At 47.1% G+C, this 18,952-nt stretch overlaps 1 protein-coding gene across 1 annotated transcript; it reads right to left on the bottom strand.

Moving 5' to 3' along the window:
- Window positions 1-1,038: 1,038 nt before the first annotated feature.
- On the bottom strand, window positions 1,039-16,535 carry TMEM54 (transmembrane protein 54). The gene is made up of 6 exons (XM_061597963.1): window positions 16,231-16,535; window positions 8,418-8,611; window positions 7,417-7,476; window positions 4,960-5,148; window positions 4,157-4,291; window positions 1,039-1,994 (listed from the first exon to the last, which is right to left on the bottom strand). The coding sequence occupies exons 1-6, from the start codon at window positions 16,241-16,243 to the stop codon at window positions 1,902-1,904; spliced, it is 684 nt and encodes a 227-aa protein (XP_061453947.1). The 5' UTR covers window positions 16,244-16,535; the 3' UTR covers window positions 1,039-1,901.
- Between the last annotated feature and the right edge of the window lie 2,417 nt (window positions 16,536-18,952).

Here is an 18,952-nt window from a genome sequence, read left to right on the forward strand (position 1 = left end):
GATCCAGGGAGGCTGGCGTGTGCTTTGCAAATAAATAAATAGGAAAAACTGGAAGCAGGCAATCAACATCTAGTCATTTGCATACTTGCATTTAGTTAACACATAACTAATATTTTTGCTTTTATTTTTGCTCTTGGGCAGGGAGAGGGGGCAACCATTGCCAAGTATTATCGAGTTAAAAGTCCACATTAAACGAAAACTGGGATTCTCAGGCTGTGGCTAGAGGTGAGATCAAGAGGGGGCAGGCAGGAGGTAGAGAGTGCCCAGGTGAACCTCATCCTCCCTAGGAGAATTATTGCACTAATTAAACATCAAAGGTCAGTCTGTTCACCAAGACCGTTCACATTGATGGTCTTCCAGCAGTTGAACGTTTCTTTCTGGAAAGTGTAATGGTCACCCTGATGAGACCCCACCAACTTCTAGAAGCAGAGCATGTCCTGATGACAGCTTTAGACTCCTCCTCCACCCCATATATATGCCCCATCTTCAAACTCCATTCTTCTCTGTCACATTATTTCAGTGAGCATTTGGGGCTCACACAGAGTTTCCTTTGCGGTGGGGGGGGACTCCTTTGGGCACCGCTCAGGCAGCCCTCACCTGCATAGCAAACAGGATTAATTAGTTAGAGTGGGTGAGAGAATGCACAGGCTTCCCAGCCAACTACAACGTGATAAAAGGCAACAGTTCATGCCACTGTTTTTTAAATGGAGGAATCATCACAAGCTTGCCCCTAGCTCTATCCAAGAAGCAATTAACATTGTATGTTGTTATGCCATATGAACAAATCGTGAGATGCTAGAACCAGGGACTGGCATATATAGGGCCCTGATGGTGCTCCATGCAACCTACCCAAGTTGGAGAAGAAACGGAACAGTGGCGAGAGGAAATGGCCAGTGGGGCAGGAAGTGCTGGCGCTTGCCACTGGACTCATCAACCATTTACAACAGCCTCCACCAACCTGGTGCCTTCCAGATGTTTTGGACTACAACCCCAATCAGCCTCAGCATCATACAGTGGTATGATGCTGAAGCTGACAACTGCAATCCAAAACATCTGGAAGGCACCAGGCTGGCGAAGGCCGATTTACAACATTTTTGGTTTATTGATCAGCTGCCTCTTAACCAGTCAATTGTTTGTTAAATTTAATACAGATGGCCCTGTGTATTGACATATCTGTGGCAATATCCGTTTAATTTACTATTTCACAATGCTACTGCTCCTTATTAGAAGGAAATGTAGCCTTCCGCAGGCTCATTTTCCATGCCTTTTCAATTAATGGTTCCTCAACCAAACTTCCCTCAAAAAAGACAGTCCCTCCAGTCAAAAGTTGCCCCCCCCGATTAGTCAAAAAAAGCATTTGTTGATTAATGAGTCCTTTCCACTTTATTCCTCAAAGAGGGTTGTTTGCTAACCAGATAGCTACAGTCACCTTGTGGCAACTTTTCTACCCGGAAACGGCTGAGAGAATCGTCACCCCCTCCGCTCTGGAGAAAAGCACACCACCGATTGGTACAAGTCGTAGATCAGCCCACCCATGGCAGGCTTTGCTTCTAATACCGTCACATCGCAAGGGTTTTTTATCTCAGCGCAGCGGCCCATAGAGTTTTTGCGGTTGCTCATGGCAGCCAGTTGAGCACAGCTGTTCCCTTTGTTCTGGAGAAGAGGCGAGCTCAGGACTGATTTTTCAGCACAGGCATAGCAATAAAAGGTTTGGGGGAGGCCATTGTCCTCTCTTTCCTGCAATCAGTTGCTCAGCTTTAGGCAGCTGAGAGCAGAGCAGGCACAACGGTTTGCTGACATGTTTACTGGAATGAAGCAGAGAAAGACCCTGGATGGTGTCATGGGAGAGTCTATGGTGGTTCCACAAGAGCAGTCGCAATCTGGGTGACAACAATTGGCCTCTAGAGCCGTGCCGTCTCCAAGTGGTCCAACCTCAGGAGATCATGGCCCTCACAGACTTCTCTGCTCTCGGCCATGACGAACTGCAGTGAGACCTTTAAATCAAACAATGAAAAATGGTTGAAAATAATAACAGCCCAACCCCTTCACAGCATGGCAAAGTCACCTCAAGGTTGTTTTTCCCTTGTCCTTTTCTCAAGATTAGTTTTTTTTTAACCACACAAGGGAATCTCATGGAAAATCAAGCTCATTGTTGGGGTCAAAAACAAACCAAATTTGGGCTAGACGCATGAGATAATATTTATCATATGATGTGTTGGGCACAACTCTACCATGTGAATGAGATAACTGGCACGTGGCGGAGATAAGCTCATGGTCCATCAGGACAGGAAGGGCTGGCTTGTTGACTTGTTACTACAGGTCTCAACTGATCACAGGGTTTTGTTAAAGCTGATAACAGACATCTAAATCATCTGACCATGTTCCTTTGACTAAAACCTCAATGAGAGGTTGGAACAGAGCCCATGGACAATCATCCATCTTTTTAAGATAGTAAACTGCAGTTAGTCAAAAATGACAGCTAAGTCACTAACAGTCCTATGAAGTGCATCTCTCCAGTCTTCAAACAGCTCCAGTGAGCTCAGCTGAAGGTGCCATTTTTGACCTTTGAAACCCAGGTGTCCTCCAGATGCTTTGGACTACAGCTCCTATTATCCTTGATTATTGGCCTTGCTGGGTGGAGGTGATGGGAGTTTTAATTCAAACATGTGGAGGGAATCATTGTTGGTGAAGGCTGCCCAGGAGGACTTGGGAAGCATCGTACCTCATACATGGGCCTAGATCTCAAAGGCGTTTTTCTGAGTATCCCCCATCTTCTGAAGCCAGGCAGGTGAAGACCAGTGACAGGGCCTTTTAAGTTGTGGCACCCTGACCCTGGAAAGCTCATCTGGCTTCTTTTGGGCACCAAGCAAACATCCTGTCATTCACACTCAGACATTTTAGTGGCTGTGGGTGGTGGTGGTGGTTTAGCATTTATTTATTTAACTAAATTAAATAACCTGGATTAAATTGCTGCTGTGTTTTAATCTTGATTAATTTTATATATTAATGTGGTATTTCAGTTAGCCATTTCAAGAGGCTTTTGCTTGCTAGAGCAGGATTTTTTTAAAAAAAAAATCAGCCAAAGAACGGGGTTTGCAGCTCTGGACAAAAGCAAAGACCAAATGTCCACTCAGTGGATGCCATCTCAGACACAAGTCTAGGCAATGATACATGAAACATGCCTGGCATTTGGGGTCACACACACACACACACACACACACACAAAACCATGCCTAGACCTCACAGGCTGAACCCTAAGGAAAGGCAGCCAATGACACGTGTGGAGCCAGAGTAGTTGCAAGGCTCTGTTAGAGGGTGGGCAGGCTGTATATACATATATATGTACACACACAGCAATTTATTTGGCCAGCTTGAGCATCCTCAGTCTTCAACTGTCCTAAGATTAATGCACAAGACAGGAAGGGCAGAAAGTATGTCTTCACAGACCACACACAGTTAAGCTAGTGATGGCCACCAATTCGAATGGCTTTAGAAAGGATTAGACAAATTCATGGAGGATAAGGTTACCAGTGGCAACTGAATACCAATTGCTGGGAATCACAGCACTCAGGTCTGACTTTTGGGCTTCCCAGAGGCAGCTAGCTGGCCCCTGTCAAAAGCTGCCCCCCACATCGATCCAGGAGTTTCAAGGTCTCTGCTTCATCCAAGGAGAAGGTCAGAGTTAGACTCCTGCCTGTTCTGTGGAATTGCTTTGGTTTCGCAGTGTCAAGGCTCTGCAAAACATTACCCACAATCTGAAGCAGCCTAGTGCCCTCCAGATGTTCTAGTGCCCTCCAGCGTGTCCAGCGGGTCAGGGTTGGTGGGAGTTGCAGCCCAGCAACATCTGGACAGCCACACCTTCCCCAACCCTGCGCTACTGCAGTTCTACCCCTCTTTTCTTTGTCTATTGCAGGAGTGGGGAACCTGCTTCTCTTCAGATGGCACTGGACTGTCCTCAGGCCCTGGCATCACAGCCAATGGCAAGCGTTGTAGGCTAGCGATATCTGGAGGAGCACAGGCGTCCCATCCCTGTGGGACAGGGAAGTGTCGGAGGGTGTTTGTGGGGGGGAGAATGACACAGCGAGCTCTTTTCCAAAGACCATGATAAAAAGCGACAAGAACCTGAATGAGGAGGACGGATCAGGGAGAGCCATACCTTTTTCTTGCGCGTCCGCCTGTGACACAGCCTCAGATTCAGGAGTGTGAGAGTGATCAGAAAGCACCGAATGCTGAAGATGATCTCCACGGAATCCAGGAGGAAGGAGAGACCCCATAGGGCCAGTGCAGAGCTCTGGAGGGAGACGGGAGGGAAGGAAGGAAGGAGCACAAGGGGCCTTCATCTTCTTTGGCATCCAAATGCCAACACCTCACTATCATAAAGGCAGGGCCCATGGATTACCTAGCCCAGCCTTCACCAGCCTGGCACCCTCCTGATGTTTGAGACTACAGCTCCCATCAGCCCCAGCCAGCACAGCTGTGCTCCCGCCAGTGGCAGCATGATATAGCCATGCTGGCTGGCTGGGGCTAGTGGGAGCTGTAGCCCAAAACATCTGGAGGGCACCAGGTTAGTGAAGGCTGATCTAGACCTACTCTTCTCCCCTCAAAAAAAATCCTAAAGAAGGGCCATCAGTCCATTATACCTCCCCATTCTCAGATCATCCCATGCAATTAGGGCAGAGTATATTACAATCCAATATGGGGCAATATGCCGCAGCTGAGTGAATGTGCAACCTATAATGCATCCAAGAGACTTCTACAATCTGCAGAGGATCCTCAGCAGGGGGGAAAACATGCCAAAAGGGTTCCCAGATGCCAAGCTGCTTGGAAAACAAGAGAACCAGACCTAGGACAGTCCCTAACCCTACACTAAAAGACTTTTTCACAGACACCACTAAGGAAGACACATCTCCGCCACTGCTCCCTTGCGGCAGGAGCCCTGTGGACACTTTCCAGACTTACATAGACCCGGGTAGGGTCGAAGGGGCACTCGTGTGTGATCTGGATGAGGTCCACGTCACCAAAGGTGCACAGAGCCAGGAGAGCACGCCCGTTGTTGGCAAACGTGAGGACAATGGCAACCACCAGCCCCATCGAGCAGAGCAGCGAGAGGAGAGCGCTGCTGATGCTGAAGGAGAAAACCGCCCATCTCTGCAAAGAAGAGAACACCTTTGTGGGTCTGCTAGCCAAAGAGGGCAGGTGCATTGCTTGCTATGCTTGCAGGGGGCCAAACTCAGGGCAGACGGCCCAGATCCCTCTCACCCAAAGTCACAATGGGGCTGCATCATCTGTCAGCTCAGAGTACAGTTTCTTGGAGACCCAAAAGACTCCCTGGAACATGCAAAATGTTTGTTTCAGTGTGTGCAATCAAGACAGTGGCTTGTTTGGACTCTGGGTATTCATTCATTCATTCAGAAAGATTTATAAACCACTTAATCGTAACCCACTCTATGCAGTATCGGAGGACCCAACTTGAAATCCTGCCTCAGAATCTCAGTGGCTGTTGGAAAATCCCTTTCTCACACTGAAAGCTGCCTTGGACAGCTATTCTTGCTCTCCTGTGCTGTTACAGACCCCCTTTAATTTCAACGGGGCTCACACAGGTGAGCTTTCCCCTGGACTGGATTTTGGAAAAACAAAGGGGAAGCATACACCTCCAGCACACAATGAGCCTTCTCAACGAGCCACCACAAAACAGCTGATGGAGCATCAAACATTTGTTTTAAAGGTGCTGGCTGGGGCTGATGGGAGCTCTAGTCCAAAACATCTGGATGGCACCACAGTGGTGAAGGCTGCCACAAATGATGCAAGTGTAAACAGCCTTTGTCACTGTAATAATCCTACAATAAATGGTACTGAAGTCTGGAATGAATCTCATAAAAATGGCTTTAACTTTTATACTCAAAGCTGGCTCCAGACCTCAGAGCTTGATTTGCATTTTGGGTGATGCGCTCCCAAGCTTTAAGAGTAAGTCAAGCATTGCATTATGGTGCCATGAAGGATTCACACAGGACTGCAGCGACAGAGACTATTTGCATTATCAGTGACCTATTAATGTTTTTTTATATATAACAGACAGCAGTTAGAACAAACATTGCATGCTATAGCCAGCCTTTGGCATTCCTTTATCTTCTGGTAGCCCTGGACACCTGTGAGGTTTCAGGACACACAAGCACACACTAGAACCTTTTGCAGGCTAAGGGCCCGATCCCCTTCTGGGCAACTTTCCCGGAACTACATGCAGAGGCAAAAGTGAGTGCAGCAACGAAAGGAAATTTCACCTGGGCACACACTCCTGTCTCTCCTGCATCCAGGCAAGCATTGCCAGAGATCAGGACACTTTCCAGCCAGGCCAAAAACACTCAAGGAGGGTTTGTGAGGTGAGAGGTGTGGCCTCAGGAGAGTCCTGGGGGCCAGGAAGAGAGGCCTGGAGGGCCACATTCAGCCCTTGAGCCTGGGCTTCCCCACCCACCCCTGCTCCAGAAGTCGGAAGGGGGCTTAACGTATTTTGACACAGTCAGCTCAAGACCTTTTTGCAACCCCCAGCTTCTGTGTCCCCCGGTCTGAGGTGTCCTCCAGGATCCTAAGAGCAGTCCAGCTGGATCAGGCCAAAGGCCCATCGAGTCCAGCATTCTGGTCTCACAACCAGGTGCCCGTGGGAAGCCTGCAAGCAAGAAATGAGCGTCATAGCGACTCTTGTGCACTTGCACTGGTAGTGATGCTTTGAAAAGCAATTCAAATGCCCTTCTGTAGAATGCTCCCTTCCTGACTGGCAATGAGGCAAGGCAAGGCGTGGCAAGGCAATCAGGCAGGCAGGCAGGCTTGCTCATAAGAAGTGGGAAGCTGTCAGACCACTGGTTTGCCTCCTGAGACAGGCAGCAGCTCTCCAGCCCTGCAGCCTGCGCTCTCTTAACTGGAGATGGCAGGCACTGAACTAGGCAGAGCTCAAACCCAGCAGTCTGGCTTCTACCCCCCCCCAACATCCACCCACAAAGTGGCACAGGCACCATCCAGGAAAGCTGCTCAAAAGGCGGGCTTGTTCCTCCTAGAACAACCCCAGGAAGGTGTCAGAGAGACATCAGAGAGACCACCCATCGTGAGGGAAGAGGGGGGGGCGGCGGGCGACTTTGCTCTTCCCGTTTCTTGAGTTTCAGCAACCGGGGATATTTTACAACTTCTGGAGTGATTGAACTTTCCGTGGCATCATCTCGTATCCTGGGTGGGGCAAACAGCTGAACTGATAGTAATGAGGGGGTATAAATGGAAAAGGAAAAGAGAGCTCCCTGCCTGAATGTCCAAGCTCCTGCAAACAGTCAGGTGTAACTGAAAACCATGACAGGCTCTTCTACTCTGAAACATGACCTGCCTCTTAATGGAGATGCTTTTCCTCCAAAATGCCGCCAGAGAGAAGTTTCTTACCAGCAGTTTCTGGGATACATATCTGGAGAGCACAATTGCTGCTATTCCACAGGAGATAGTCTGCAAAGGGAACACAAGTGTCAGGAAAATAAGGCACCACAAAAAGTTCCACAAGGTTACAAGCAGGGCCATACAGGTGGGAAGCCAAGCCCAAAAATCCAAATGCTGTATTCAAGATACAATTTATGCAAATAAGCACATTTGATAATTTTGCACAAATAATTTTTCATTCCAAGAACCAAAGTGGTTGTTGCTTTTTTAAAAGAATCCATAATCTTGGGCAAGAACTTACACTTGTGTTGATTTTTTGGATCCCATAATCATACAGCTTCAGCGACAAATTTTTTTATTATGAGTGCGAGAGTGTGTTGCAAGGAACCAGAGGTGTGCGTGTTGCTCCCTTCCCGCGGGTGGCAGATGGGCTCCACCCTCAGCATTACCCTAAATTAAACAGGGCATGCAACCCTAGGGGGCTAACGGAGAGAGAGAGACAGCTGAAAAGGGCATCCTGCCTCATTTTGGCTTCAGCCCCACCAAGTGCTGGTTCTGGCCCTGCCCATGGTTGGTATGCGGCCCCCAACAGATTAGCCTTGACAGAATGTAGCCCTCAATAGAAAAAAACTTCCTTGCCCCAAAAGTACTTTATTTCCCCCCCACAGGAGCGAACGGCAATTATGTTGCTTGTATGGAAGCCCATGAAGGGGTTGATCCAGGGGTGCCATTTGGGCATGAGCTACACCTGCTCCTAGTTCCCTCACTGTCTGGAATGAAGGTCAGAGTGTGCCCTGTTCCAGCTGTGCCCCAACTGTAGGATATTTATTGCATTTCACAGAACTTAACGGGAGCCAGTGAAAGCCATGCTTGCTCCTCTCTGCCTGCCCTCTGACCAGGTTTGTTTCTTGGTGTGGCACCACAGGGTGACAGGGCCGTGGGAGCTGGTAATGATATGCACATTACACATCAGTCTTCCTCCAGCAAAGATCATGCAACATAACACATACCAAGACGGCAGAGATCACCGAAACAATGTTGGAAACGGCATACTGCCATGAAATGGCATCCTGAGGGTTTGCAATATGGCGCAGGACTGTCCCATGAACCAGAGCTCCAGTGATGAAGTTCAGGTGACCAATGACTATCAGGATGAGCCCTGTTTTCATCAAGAGCTTCTGGGCACTGCTGGAATCAAGGGCATCTGAAAGAGAGAAAGGAAAGTCTTTCTTCCACGATGGAGGATAGAAACACACGAATTGTTCTGCCGATTCCAGTGCATCTCCACTTCTCTCTTCTGAAAACAGAGGCCCACAACACTAGTCAAACCCTGACCCTTTTTACTGTAAAATCTGGTGGGAGCAGCTCAAGTGCTTTTCTTCTTATTTCATTCAGCTTCAAAGAGATTTCGCAACTGATCGGCAGATTGACCCATTCCCCTTCCAAGTGTGGCCAATGGAAATGCTTTGCTCTGACGACTAGTGTGTTTACAACCTGAGTTTACCATATAAGCCACTGACTCATGTGGACCCAGAGCAGGAACAACATTTCAAAAACACAGAATGTTAGAAAGTAAAGCATAGCTGTAAGAAAATGATCATTCTAATACCTGGTCCTTCCTCCCACAGTGAGCACACACAAATCAATCAAATAACAAGTGTTAAAATGGCCCTTAACAAAACACACGATCAAAAGTTAAAAGCAGCAGTGGAGCCTACAGAAACAGTCTTCACATCCCAAACACTTGGGATACAACTTTTGGAACGCCCTCCCTTGTGAGATCCAGCTGTCCCCTGCAGGTAGGGGGGGGGAAAGCTGGCTCTCACTAGGGAGGGCGTTCCATAAGTTTCAACACACATATTCCTTCCAAAATACACATAAGGTCCTCTCTTTACATCAGAACCTCTTGCTGGATGAGTCCAAGAAGATCCCTCTAGTCCAGCATCCTGTTTCTCCCCAGGACGCCCAGATGCAAGGCAGGAAGGCATTCGCTCACTCTCATGCTGGCACTCCCCAGCAACTGACAGTCAGAGGTAGACTACCTCCAAACTTGGAGGTTCTATATGGCCATTGTAACTAATATCCATTGGTAGGCTTCTCCTCCTTCACAAATTTGTCTAATCCCCATTTAAAGCCATCTGGCCCAGCAGCTGTCACAATGCTCTGGGGCAGAGAATTCCATCCATTATGTATTGTGTGAAGTTAGACCTTTTCTCATCTTTTCCTAAAATGTAAATGTACTGCCCTCAAGTCCATTCCGACTTATGGCGACCCTATGACTAGGGTTTTCATGAGGCTGAGAGGCAGTGACTGGCTCGAGGTCACCCAGTGAGCTTCATGGCTGCGTGGGGATTTGAACTGTAGTCTCCCAGGTCGTAGTCCAACACCTTAACCACTATGCCACACTGGCTCTGCAATCCTGAATTTACTGACAGTGTTCCCAAGTTCTAGCGTTGTGAGCAAGGAGGGGAAAACCCACTCTCCATGCCATACCTATTGGGTTGTATTCAACTACTATTTATTTAGAGTAGAAATTAATGCCTATGACTAACTTAGGAGCAGCCCCTCACCCCTCTTCTTTCTAAAATAAAAAATCCCAAACATTGTAACCTGATGGTTTGGGTTGCCCTTTGCTGCACCTTTTCCAATTCTACCATATCCTGTTTGAAAGGGGACAACCAGAACCGTGTAGACTGAGCACTCAGTGTGGCCGATTTGTATAAAAGCATAACGATATTTTGATCCTTTCCTAAGAATCTCTGGCATGCAATTTCCTCCCCCCCCCCGCCAAACTTGTGCATGCTACAATGTTTTCACTGAGTTTTCCCAGATGATCCCAATACCTACTTCCTGGTCAGTCACTGCCAACTTAGACCCTTTCAAGCATGTCATATCTGAAGTTCAGATGCCTGTTAAATCCCCCCAGCATCCTCCCTCTTCTCTCCTGTCTGTCACTCCCCCTCTTCTTCCTCTCTGCTTTTAGCATTCTGTGTGAGCTCTCCCCCCCCCCACATTCTTGTGCCAAGATACAGCTGAGGGGAAGGTAGGAGAGTGCAGCTACAGGACTTTTTGCAGAGCAGGAGCAGTGATGTCATCTGCTGGAATGCCAGGGTAACTGACAGATTTTCCTTACTCTGGCAAGTGAATGAGGTGATAAGGAGGCTTCCAAGTTTTATTATTTACTTATTTGATTTGTAAACCAGGGCAGAATCTAGGCAGCTTAAAACATTGCAAATGTTAAAAATGTCCATCAAAATGTAACAAATCAATACATAAAACATAAAAACAGCACCAACCTCCACAAGAAAAAAAAAGGTTGTTATATATTAACCATAGCAAATATCAGAGAAGCAGGAAAATAATTGAGCAGAGGCTGGATATTTTCCTTTCCTTTGATGGAGTTCCTATTTCACAGCTTGCAGATAAAATAGTAACACTTCTTTCCAATTTAAAATGAAAGGCTGCATTTCGGCTGACTGAAGATATTTTGCTAAAGCTCAGTGTGTTTGATCAGCTGAATCTATACAGTCAGGAGTAAGCATCCCTGGATTTAAGGGAGCTGACTCCCAGGAAACTATGACCAGGATTGAAGTCACGCTCATCCTAATAACACGGGGACTGTGCTATATCTACACTAGACACATCAGTGGATCAACACAGCAGCTGTCTGCCTTCTTGAACTCTCCTTGGGGGTGTGGCTACGGGGACTGGAACCATGTGCTCCTGCTCTTGTGCAGGATGGTACAGCTAGAGGCAGAGCCTAGCAATCTGGTGCCATGGATTGGTGGGATAATGGCAGGCTGCCCAAATCCAGACTCACATCTGCCTCAAGCAGAAAGTGGGAACTGGAAGTGCAGGCAAGCAGGCAGTTGCATACAGCCGACAGGAGCCTTGAGGCAAGCCATGCACGACACAGCAGGTTCAGTATTCTCAAGCAACTTTCAGGCAGGACGCAGTGCCACTGCCTGCCCTGCCTCCTAGCCAGGCCATCGCCTTTGGGCTGGACCAATTGATGTTATGTCAGTGATTCCTGATGATTTATGCTTCCTTATGAGACGGAATTCTTATGTTTCTTACTGTTTGAATGTATTTACTTGGATCTCCTCAGTTGCACGTCTCTTTGTGAAGGCTAAACCCTAAAGGATGGGATATGAATACTTTAAATAAGGAGATAAACCATAGGTATTACAGATTTGGTATAACCCTTTGATTTGCAATGTCTGTGGTGGGTTTCAGCTATAGTTACCATAGGGATGCATAGTATCCTCCAGAAAACGAGGATGTAAACAGGACAGCTGGAGAGTAACCATCACCTTTGAAAGGATTCCAGTGAGGAAGATTCTTCCTTGCTCTGCCTAAGACTCCTGCGAGCTGCTGCCAGTCAGTGCAGACAATACTGAGCAAATTGGACCAAGGGTCCGACTTGCTACGAGGAAGGTCCCTTCCTGAGTTCCTATTGGGGAATCCCATTTGGAACTCAAATGTTATTCGTTGGGTGACCCTGAATGCTAGCAGGAGAGGAGGAGGACAGTGTTTTACCCAACCGGGCACCCTCCATATGCCGTTGCACTCCAACTCCCAGCAGCCCCCAGCAAGCATGGCCAATGGCCAGGGATGACGGGAGCTGTAGTCCAACAGCACCTGGAGGGTTACAGGTTCCCCACCCTGAGCCAAGTGGGCCAAAGGTTTGACACAGGAGGCTACTGGATGGCTACATCTTGGGCTGTCTCCATGGGGGCACCGCCCTGGGCTCCTGCCGGGAAGAAGGGCAGGATATAAATCAAATAATAAACAAACAAATAAATAATACTAACTCTCAAGTTCTGTGAGGCTCAGGCAGGCGGACGGAAGCTTCCAAGCTAGATAATGCCAGAACATTTTTTGAATAAGAAAATCCTGGAAACCTAGGGAGAAGGTTTTTAGGGGACCTATGTTTTGCTGATTGATGGACTATTGGTGTTTTTTAAAATAACATGACTTGAATTTTTTAATTGTGACTTTGTATTTCCATTATATGTTTGGATAAAATAATTGAAATGAGACTAAAAAAAATCCAATGCATTACTAAATTGCACTATAAAATTACACCTTTGCTTTGCTCCAGCCCCCTGCATCTTTGCCCATTAACAACCATTTGCCTTGCAGGATTGTTGGTGTGATGCTGGAGATACAGAATTATAACATTTAGCTTACTGAAAAATGCCAGAGCAGTGCATAATAAGAAGGGCACTTTTAAAAGACCCAGTTCCTTCCCCAGAAGTAGAGCAATTGCTTGGGAAGGGAGGAGGCAAACACAAGAGATTAACATTTAGAAGAGTCAAAGGTAATGGGGTAAGTTAAACTGAGAACTGTAAGCTCAGATGCAGGAACAAGTTTGGAATCATTCTCAACATTCCCCTGTACTGTTTATCTCACTTGAATAGTATTTACACGGTGTGCATATTTTTTCCTCTTGGGGGTGGGGCATGGTGGGGCGGGGCAGGACAGGTCTCCCAGAGGCCTAGGTATGGACTAGGCCAGTGGCCTTCAACCTTGGGTATCCAGATGCTGTTGGACTACAACTCCCATCATCTCAGGCAGCTTAGCCAGTGGCTAACTGTAGTCCAACAGCATACAAAGAGCCAAGGTTGAAAAATAATGGTCTGCTCTGCATCAGGTGACAGGGTGGCTCTGTGTAACTGCAAGTCCCCACCCAGCGCCTGGCAGAAGGCACCACTTTTGAGCCTTGGCATCTGGTGTGCCATGCCACAGCACTTCTCTTGCAGAAAGGCCTGGATGTAACCTCAGCTGCTGGCTGTCCAAAGGACAAGCTCCTCTTTCCCACAGCTGTGAAAGAAAAAGGACAGAAAGATGCAGACTTTCTCCAGATCCAGGGGGTCATGGGTCACAGATCCAGGCAGAGGGAGCCAGCCATTTTCAAAGAGAGAATTTCACACCATCAGATGAGATCAGGGATGTTGACTCAAGGGCCATAAGGATGTCCCAATAATGTGGCATTTCCTTTGAAAACAAGGCTGTGTCCTTAAAGATTAACCACTAGTTAAACAGAAAGTGGCAAGTGGGATCATAGTCCTGCTACAGCATCCCAAAGTTTACAAGCCACCAATACCTCTTCTTTTTCCCACAGGGTGATGTTGGAAGAGAAGGTAGAACACTGCAGACATGCAACATGCTAGCAGTTGAGATTCTCTTTTTGCTCATGTGGTCCCAGGGACTTTTCTGGGAATCATCTTTGTGGACAGGCAATTTTCCAGGCAACACAGTCTCTTCCAATCCCTCCCTCACTTTCTTCACTTGTCAACATTTCAACTGAGCACTTTAGGGGCAGGTGCCCATCTTCTGGGGAGGGTGGTGGCTCATGAAAATCTGCAAAGTCCCATGTGTGCCAAATACTCTGAATAAAACTATTTTTAAAGAAGCACCACAAAGAGCTCAGGAAGGAAGTAGGAATTCAATTTTTATTCTGTTGGCCAGCCTGAGGCAAATCTCTAATGATGCATCTTGATGCATCACACAACACTTCCATATTACATTACATATAAACAAAAACCTTGGACCCTAAAGCTTAGAGCCCAGTGCTGCTGCTGAAACAATACATTGAGGAGCTGCTCTGCTAGACCACACTATGCTCCTTGGGATAGTAAAGAGATTTTAATTTTCTGCCAGGAACCTTCTTTACTGGCTTTTAGAGAATTTTGGAGTCTAATCTGAAGAACCATCTTGCCCTGAGGGGAGAGAAGAAAGAAGTGGAGGAACTGTCACCATTCAGCTGCCATAGTGGGGCGCCTCCCTCTTTCCCCCAACTGTCACATCTCTACCCAAACCATCTTGCCCTGAGGGGAATGAGAAGAAGCAGTAACAGCTTCTTAAACAGACAAGCTGTCCTTTCCATTTCATTGTTTTTTAAAAAACAATACTTACTGCTGTAATAATCTTATGTAAACCGCTTTGTGAGGTCTGCCTGAAAAGCCATATATAATCGCCTTAAATAAATAAGTAAAGCCATCTCGAATTTTTTTTTGGGGGGTGCATGTGTGCACACACTCATACCAACCTAAAACTGAACTGGTGCCTGGTTGCGACAATGGACTGGATGAGAGCTAATAAACTGAAGCTCAATCCAGACAAGACTGAAATGCTGTTAATGGGTGGTTCTTCTGACCAGATGGTGGATGTTTATCCTGTCCTGGATGGGGTTGCACTCCCCCTGAAGCAGCAGGTTCGTAGTTTGGGCATTCTTTTAGATCCATCTCTGTCACTTGAGGCTCAGGTAGCCTCGGTGGCACGGAACGCTTTCTACCAACTTCGGTTGGTGGCCCAGCTATGCCCCTATCTGGACAGAGACAACCTCGCTTCAGTTGTTCATGCTCTGTTAACCTCTAAATTAGATTACTGTAATGCGCTCTACGTGGGGCTGCCTTTGAAGACGGTTCAGAAACTGCAGCTTGTGCAAAATGCAGCGGCCAGATTGTTAACAGGGACCAGGCGGTCCGAACATATAACACCGATTCTGGCCCGCTTGCACTGGCTGCCTATATGTTTCTGCACTCGATTCAAGGTGCTGGTTTTAACCTATAAAGCCTTACACGGTTTGGGACCACAATACCTGTTGGAACGCCTCTCCCGATATGAACCTACCCGGACACTTCGTTCAACATCGAAGGCCCTCCTCCGGGTGCCTACTCAGAGGAAAGCTCGGAGGATGGCAACAAGAAAAAAGGCCTTCTCAGTGGTGGCCCCCGAACTGTGGAACGATCTCCCTGTTGAGGTACGCCTGGCGCCAACATTACTATCTTTTCGGCGCCAGGTTAAAACCTTCCTCTTCTCCCAGGCATTTTAACATTTTAACATCTATGTTTTAACTTTTTAACATTTTAATTCAGCATTTTAGTATACCAGTATTTTCATAGTTTAGTATGTTTAAATAGTTTTGTTGTGCTTATTGTATATTGAAGTTTTACTGTTGTGAACCGCCCAGAGAGCTTCGGCTATGGGGCGGTATAGAAATTTAATAAAAAAATAAATAAATAAAACTTAATTCTTACACCTTTGGAACACTGGATGCCAAAACTAGGACTAGTAATGATTCACACTTGAGTAAAGGTTCAAGCCACAGCAGAGAGGCATTCTGTTGCATGCTCACAATCCAAATCAGTATCATAATGTACACAAGTGTCATTATGTACACAATCCTGGGACTTTGGCTCTTGAAGAAAAAAAGAGGAGTATAACAACTGTTTTCAGCCCCTTTCTTAGTCTCCAAATTTGGCAGGTGCCTTATTTGTATGACGAGAGTGCAATGTTCAACCCTGTTGGAAAATCACCCCTTTTCACCTTTCCCCACCCACATCAAGATATGTGGGGTTGGAGGGTTGTGGTGAGCCTGTGCTGCAGAAAACTCTCTGCATAGGCTGAAAGATGGTCAGCACTGTCAACTCCTTGGGGCAAGGACCGTGACCTATTCTGGAAAGTACCATGCATCTTGAAGGCGCTGTATAAACGAAATAATAGTTATTGCTTTGCCTTGAACCCTGCTGCACAAGAGTGGTGTTTAGGGCTGTCAAAGAAACAATGTGTGATCAGTGTTATCCAGGATCCCTTTCGATGCCAAAGAACAGCCCTCACCAACCTGGTGCCCTCCAGATATCTCATCAGCCCCAGGACGAAACCTCTCAGGCTGTTTGGTTCCACCCCAGCATGCTTCCCACTGTTGCAAGAAATCCTGGGGGTGTTGCCTTTTTTTCTACACTGCCACCTTTCCAAATGTCTGGGGTATGCCCTGCCCTGTGCCTTGCCTTTGACCTTGGAGAGGGACCAACTTACCCAGCCAACACATCTTTGCAGTTTGGGATCAGGCCATCAAAGCTTCAGAACATATCCGAGTTCTCCGTGTCCTCGCCTAGTCTCTGGGAGCAGGCCTTGCCGCAACTGCAGCAGCCTTGGCACTTCTTGACCATCCACCTATTTTATGCGTCTTCTAGGCACTGCCTGCCTCTCAACATCAACCCTCCTCCTCCAGTAGTACAACTGCAATTTGAAATCAGCTCTTCCTGTTTGACCAGCTCTCCAGGCTCTAGAACAAAGAGCCAAACCCCACCTTCTTTTTCCCACAAGAAATGTGATTCACCTCCCAAACCCCACCCACAGTGGAGCTCCTTGCTCCAGCCTATCCTGACTTACTCTCCAGGTATGTCAGCTTGACTTAACGTGCCCAGAATCCAGCGGCTCTTCCGATTTAAACGTCCCAGCCTGCCACCACTGCATGCCTTTCACTGCAAGAGTATTCATGTTTACTTCTCCACCCCCCTTGCAAAACATTTGAGACTGAAAACATGGAATTAAAAAAGCATTCCAAAATCGAATGAAATAAATGAAATCAGGAGTGTCATTCCTGAGCAGTTATTTGCGTATCTTTTGATCTGGAAGTCCTGTATTTCAAGGTGCCCAAACTTGCAATGCAGAATGCGTCAAGGCTTCAAAGCAAGTGGAGTCAGGTACAGAGGAAGTTTTCTGCATGTCTGTTCTTAGGGCCATTGACTTCTCGCAGTCACTTTGCTGTTGCACCACTATCAGGTGCCCAACAAAAATACACACACAGCAATTTATAGCAGCCATCGTAGACTAGCAAGCCACAGCTGCTTTCCCAGAATTTCTCTCACCTGTGAGAAGCTGGATGCTCCTCCAGGAGAGATTCACAGGATCTGTTTCTTTGTGAGAATGCTGGAGGCTTGGTTTTTGTAATGTTTTGCACAGATCCTTATCTGCTTGGGGTCATTGTGCCCCTCCTGATTGCATGTACAGAAGCAACTGTGCCTGGGTGGACTGTATATTTATTGCTATTTGCTTTCTTTATTGTCGTGTGAAACATCCTCAAATAAAAAGTGAGTATGTTTATGAAGAGACATAGGAAGGGTGAGGAGCAGGCAGGGACACAAACACCTAGTGCTTGTCTAGAGCAGCATGATGAGCTATCCTACAAAAACCAAGTACACTCTGGTAGCTTCACCAGGCTTCTCTTTCGCAGCCAAGGAGGAGAACCTGAACTCATGTGTGTGTTTGTGTGTCTCTCTCTAGCCCAATTAAAAACTGGGATGGGGGGGGGGAGACCAAAGCAACCTTAGGATCATATAGAAAACGGCCTTGGAAAGAGTCAGACCCAATGTTCCCGTAACTCAGTATGGTTAACAGTGACTGGCTCTTCCGGTTTCAAGATGCAATGGATTGAACCCAGGCCCTTCTGCACGCAAAGCAGGTGCACTACCCAGCTTTCCCTTCCTTTGCCGCAAGGCTTTTAGCCTTCCATTCTCATCCTCAGGAAAGCCAGTGTGGCATAGTGGTTAAGGTGCTGGACTATGACCTCGGAGACCAGGGTTCAAATCCCCACATAGCCATGAAGCTCACTGGGTGACCTTGGGCCAGTCACTGCCTCTCAGCCTCATGAAAACCCTATTCATACATCAGGATCAACTTGAAGGCAGGACATTTACATTTTTTCTCATCCCAAAAAGGAAAGTTTGACTTGCACTCCAGATTCTAGGATCATCAACTTTACTATCCATGCCCACCCAACTAAGTACCTTTAGCCATCAAGCTGTAACGAAAGCTCAAGAGGTTGCTGTCTCTTCACATGGCACAACGGAAAACACAGGCCAGACAGACTCATACAGCTGAAAAGAACCAAAATTCCTAGTCTCAAATATCCATTCCCTAAGGCTCCTCCCAGATCCCTCTGTGCAATCCAAATCACGAGGTGCCACAAGCTGAGAGCTTCAGATGCCTACAGAGGCCCAGCTCCAGAGGACTCAAGCAAGCAAGCCAAGCTACAGTTCAGGGAAAATAAAAGCAATCCACCCACCCCACTCCAGCACATGCACGCACGCCTGGCTGCAGGAGAAAATGTAAATGTACTGCCTTCAAGTCGATCCTTACGTATGGCATTTTGATACCTTATGACTATAGTTTTCAAAATGATGGAGTTTTGCTTTGGAGCAAGCAGGCTTGAAGTCCAAGTCTGCAAGTTGGGAGTTGCATTAGCAACATCTTTGAAATTAGGCTGTTGTGAGTGTGCAGCAGTTGGTTTTAAAACTAAGCCTAGATACACGTTCACCTCCTTGCTATAAACTGACTTGTCCCTCAGCCTATTCCTGGCTTAATGAAAGGCAATCAGAGTGCTTCAATATTGGAGGGGGGTGTCATCATGCTGTTTTCAGTATTTCTGGTGACCAGTCTATATGTGAGGTGCTTCACACAAGGACCTGGCCCACGATGCAATGCTGCTCCAAACAGCTCTGACACATAGCACAACTGGCTCACTGAGGTGCCAGACAGTGGGCCGTTGCTATTGTCAACATGGGTGAGAGCGCTCCCAGGTCACCTGGTGAAGTCCTCTGCTGTCACTGGCAGTAACAACTACTTTTCCCAAAACATGGCTACTACTCCCTGCTCACTTCTGACGTTTGAATACCACCACCCCCACACTAATTTCAAAGCCAAGTACTCATCTAGCTCTTTAGAAATGGCAGACCACCTTGCCACTCTAGGGAAA

The sequence above is a fragment of the Rhineura floridana genome, chromosome 15, assembly GCF_030035675.1.
Source record: "Rhineura floridana isolate rRhiFlo1 chromosome 15, rRhiFlo1.hap2, whole genome shotgun sequence".
NCBI classification, from domain to species: Eukaryota; Metazoa; Chordata; class Lepidosauria; order Squamata; family Rhineuridae; genus Rhineura; species Rhineura floridana.

What these genes read in the sequence shown, in the direction of transcription:
- TMEM54 (XM_061597963.1), bottom strand. An exon ending in ATGTATCCCAGAAACTGCTG is followed by an intron (nt 5,149 to 7,416) that starts GTAAGAAACTTC and finishes TCTTCTTTGCAG; the next exon opens with AGATGGGCGGTTTTCTCCTT. An exon ending in GGCGGACGCGCAAGAAAAAG is followed by an intron (nt 1,995 to 4,156) that starts GTATGGCTCTCC and finishes TTTGATTTAAAG; the next exon opens with GTCTCACTGCAGTTCGTCAT.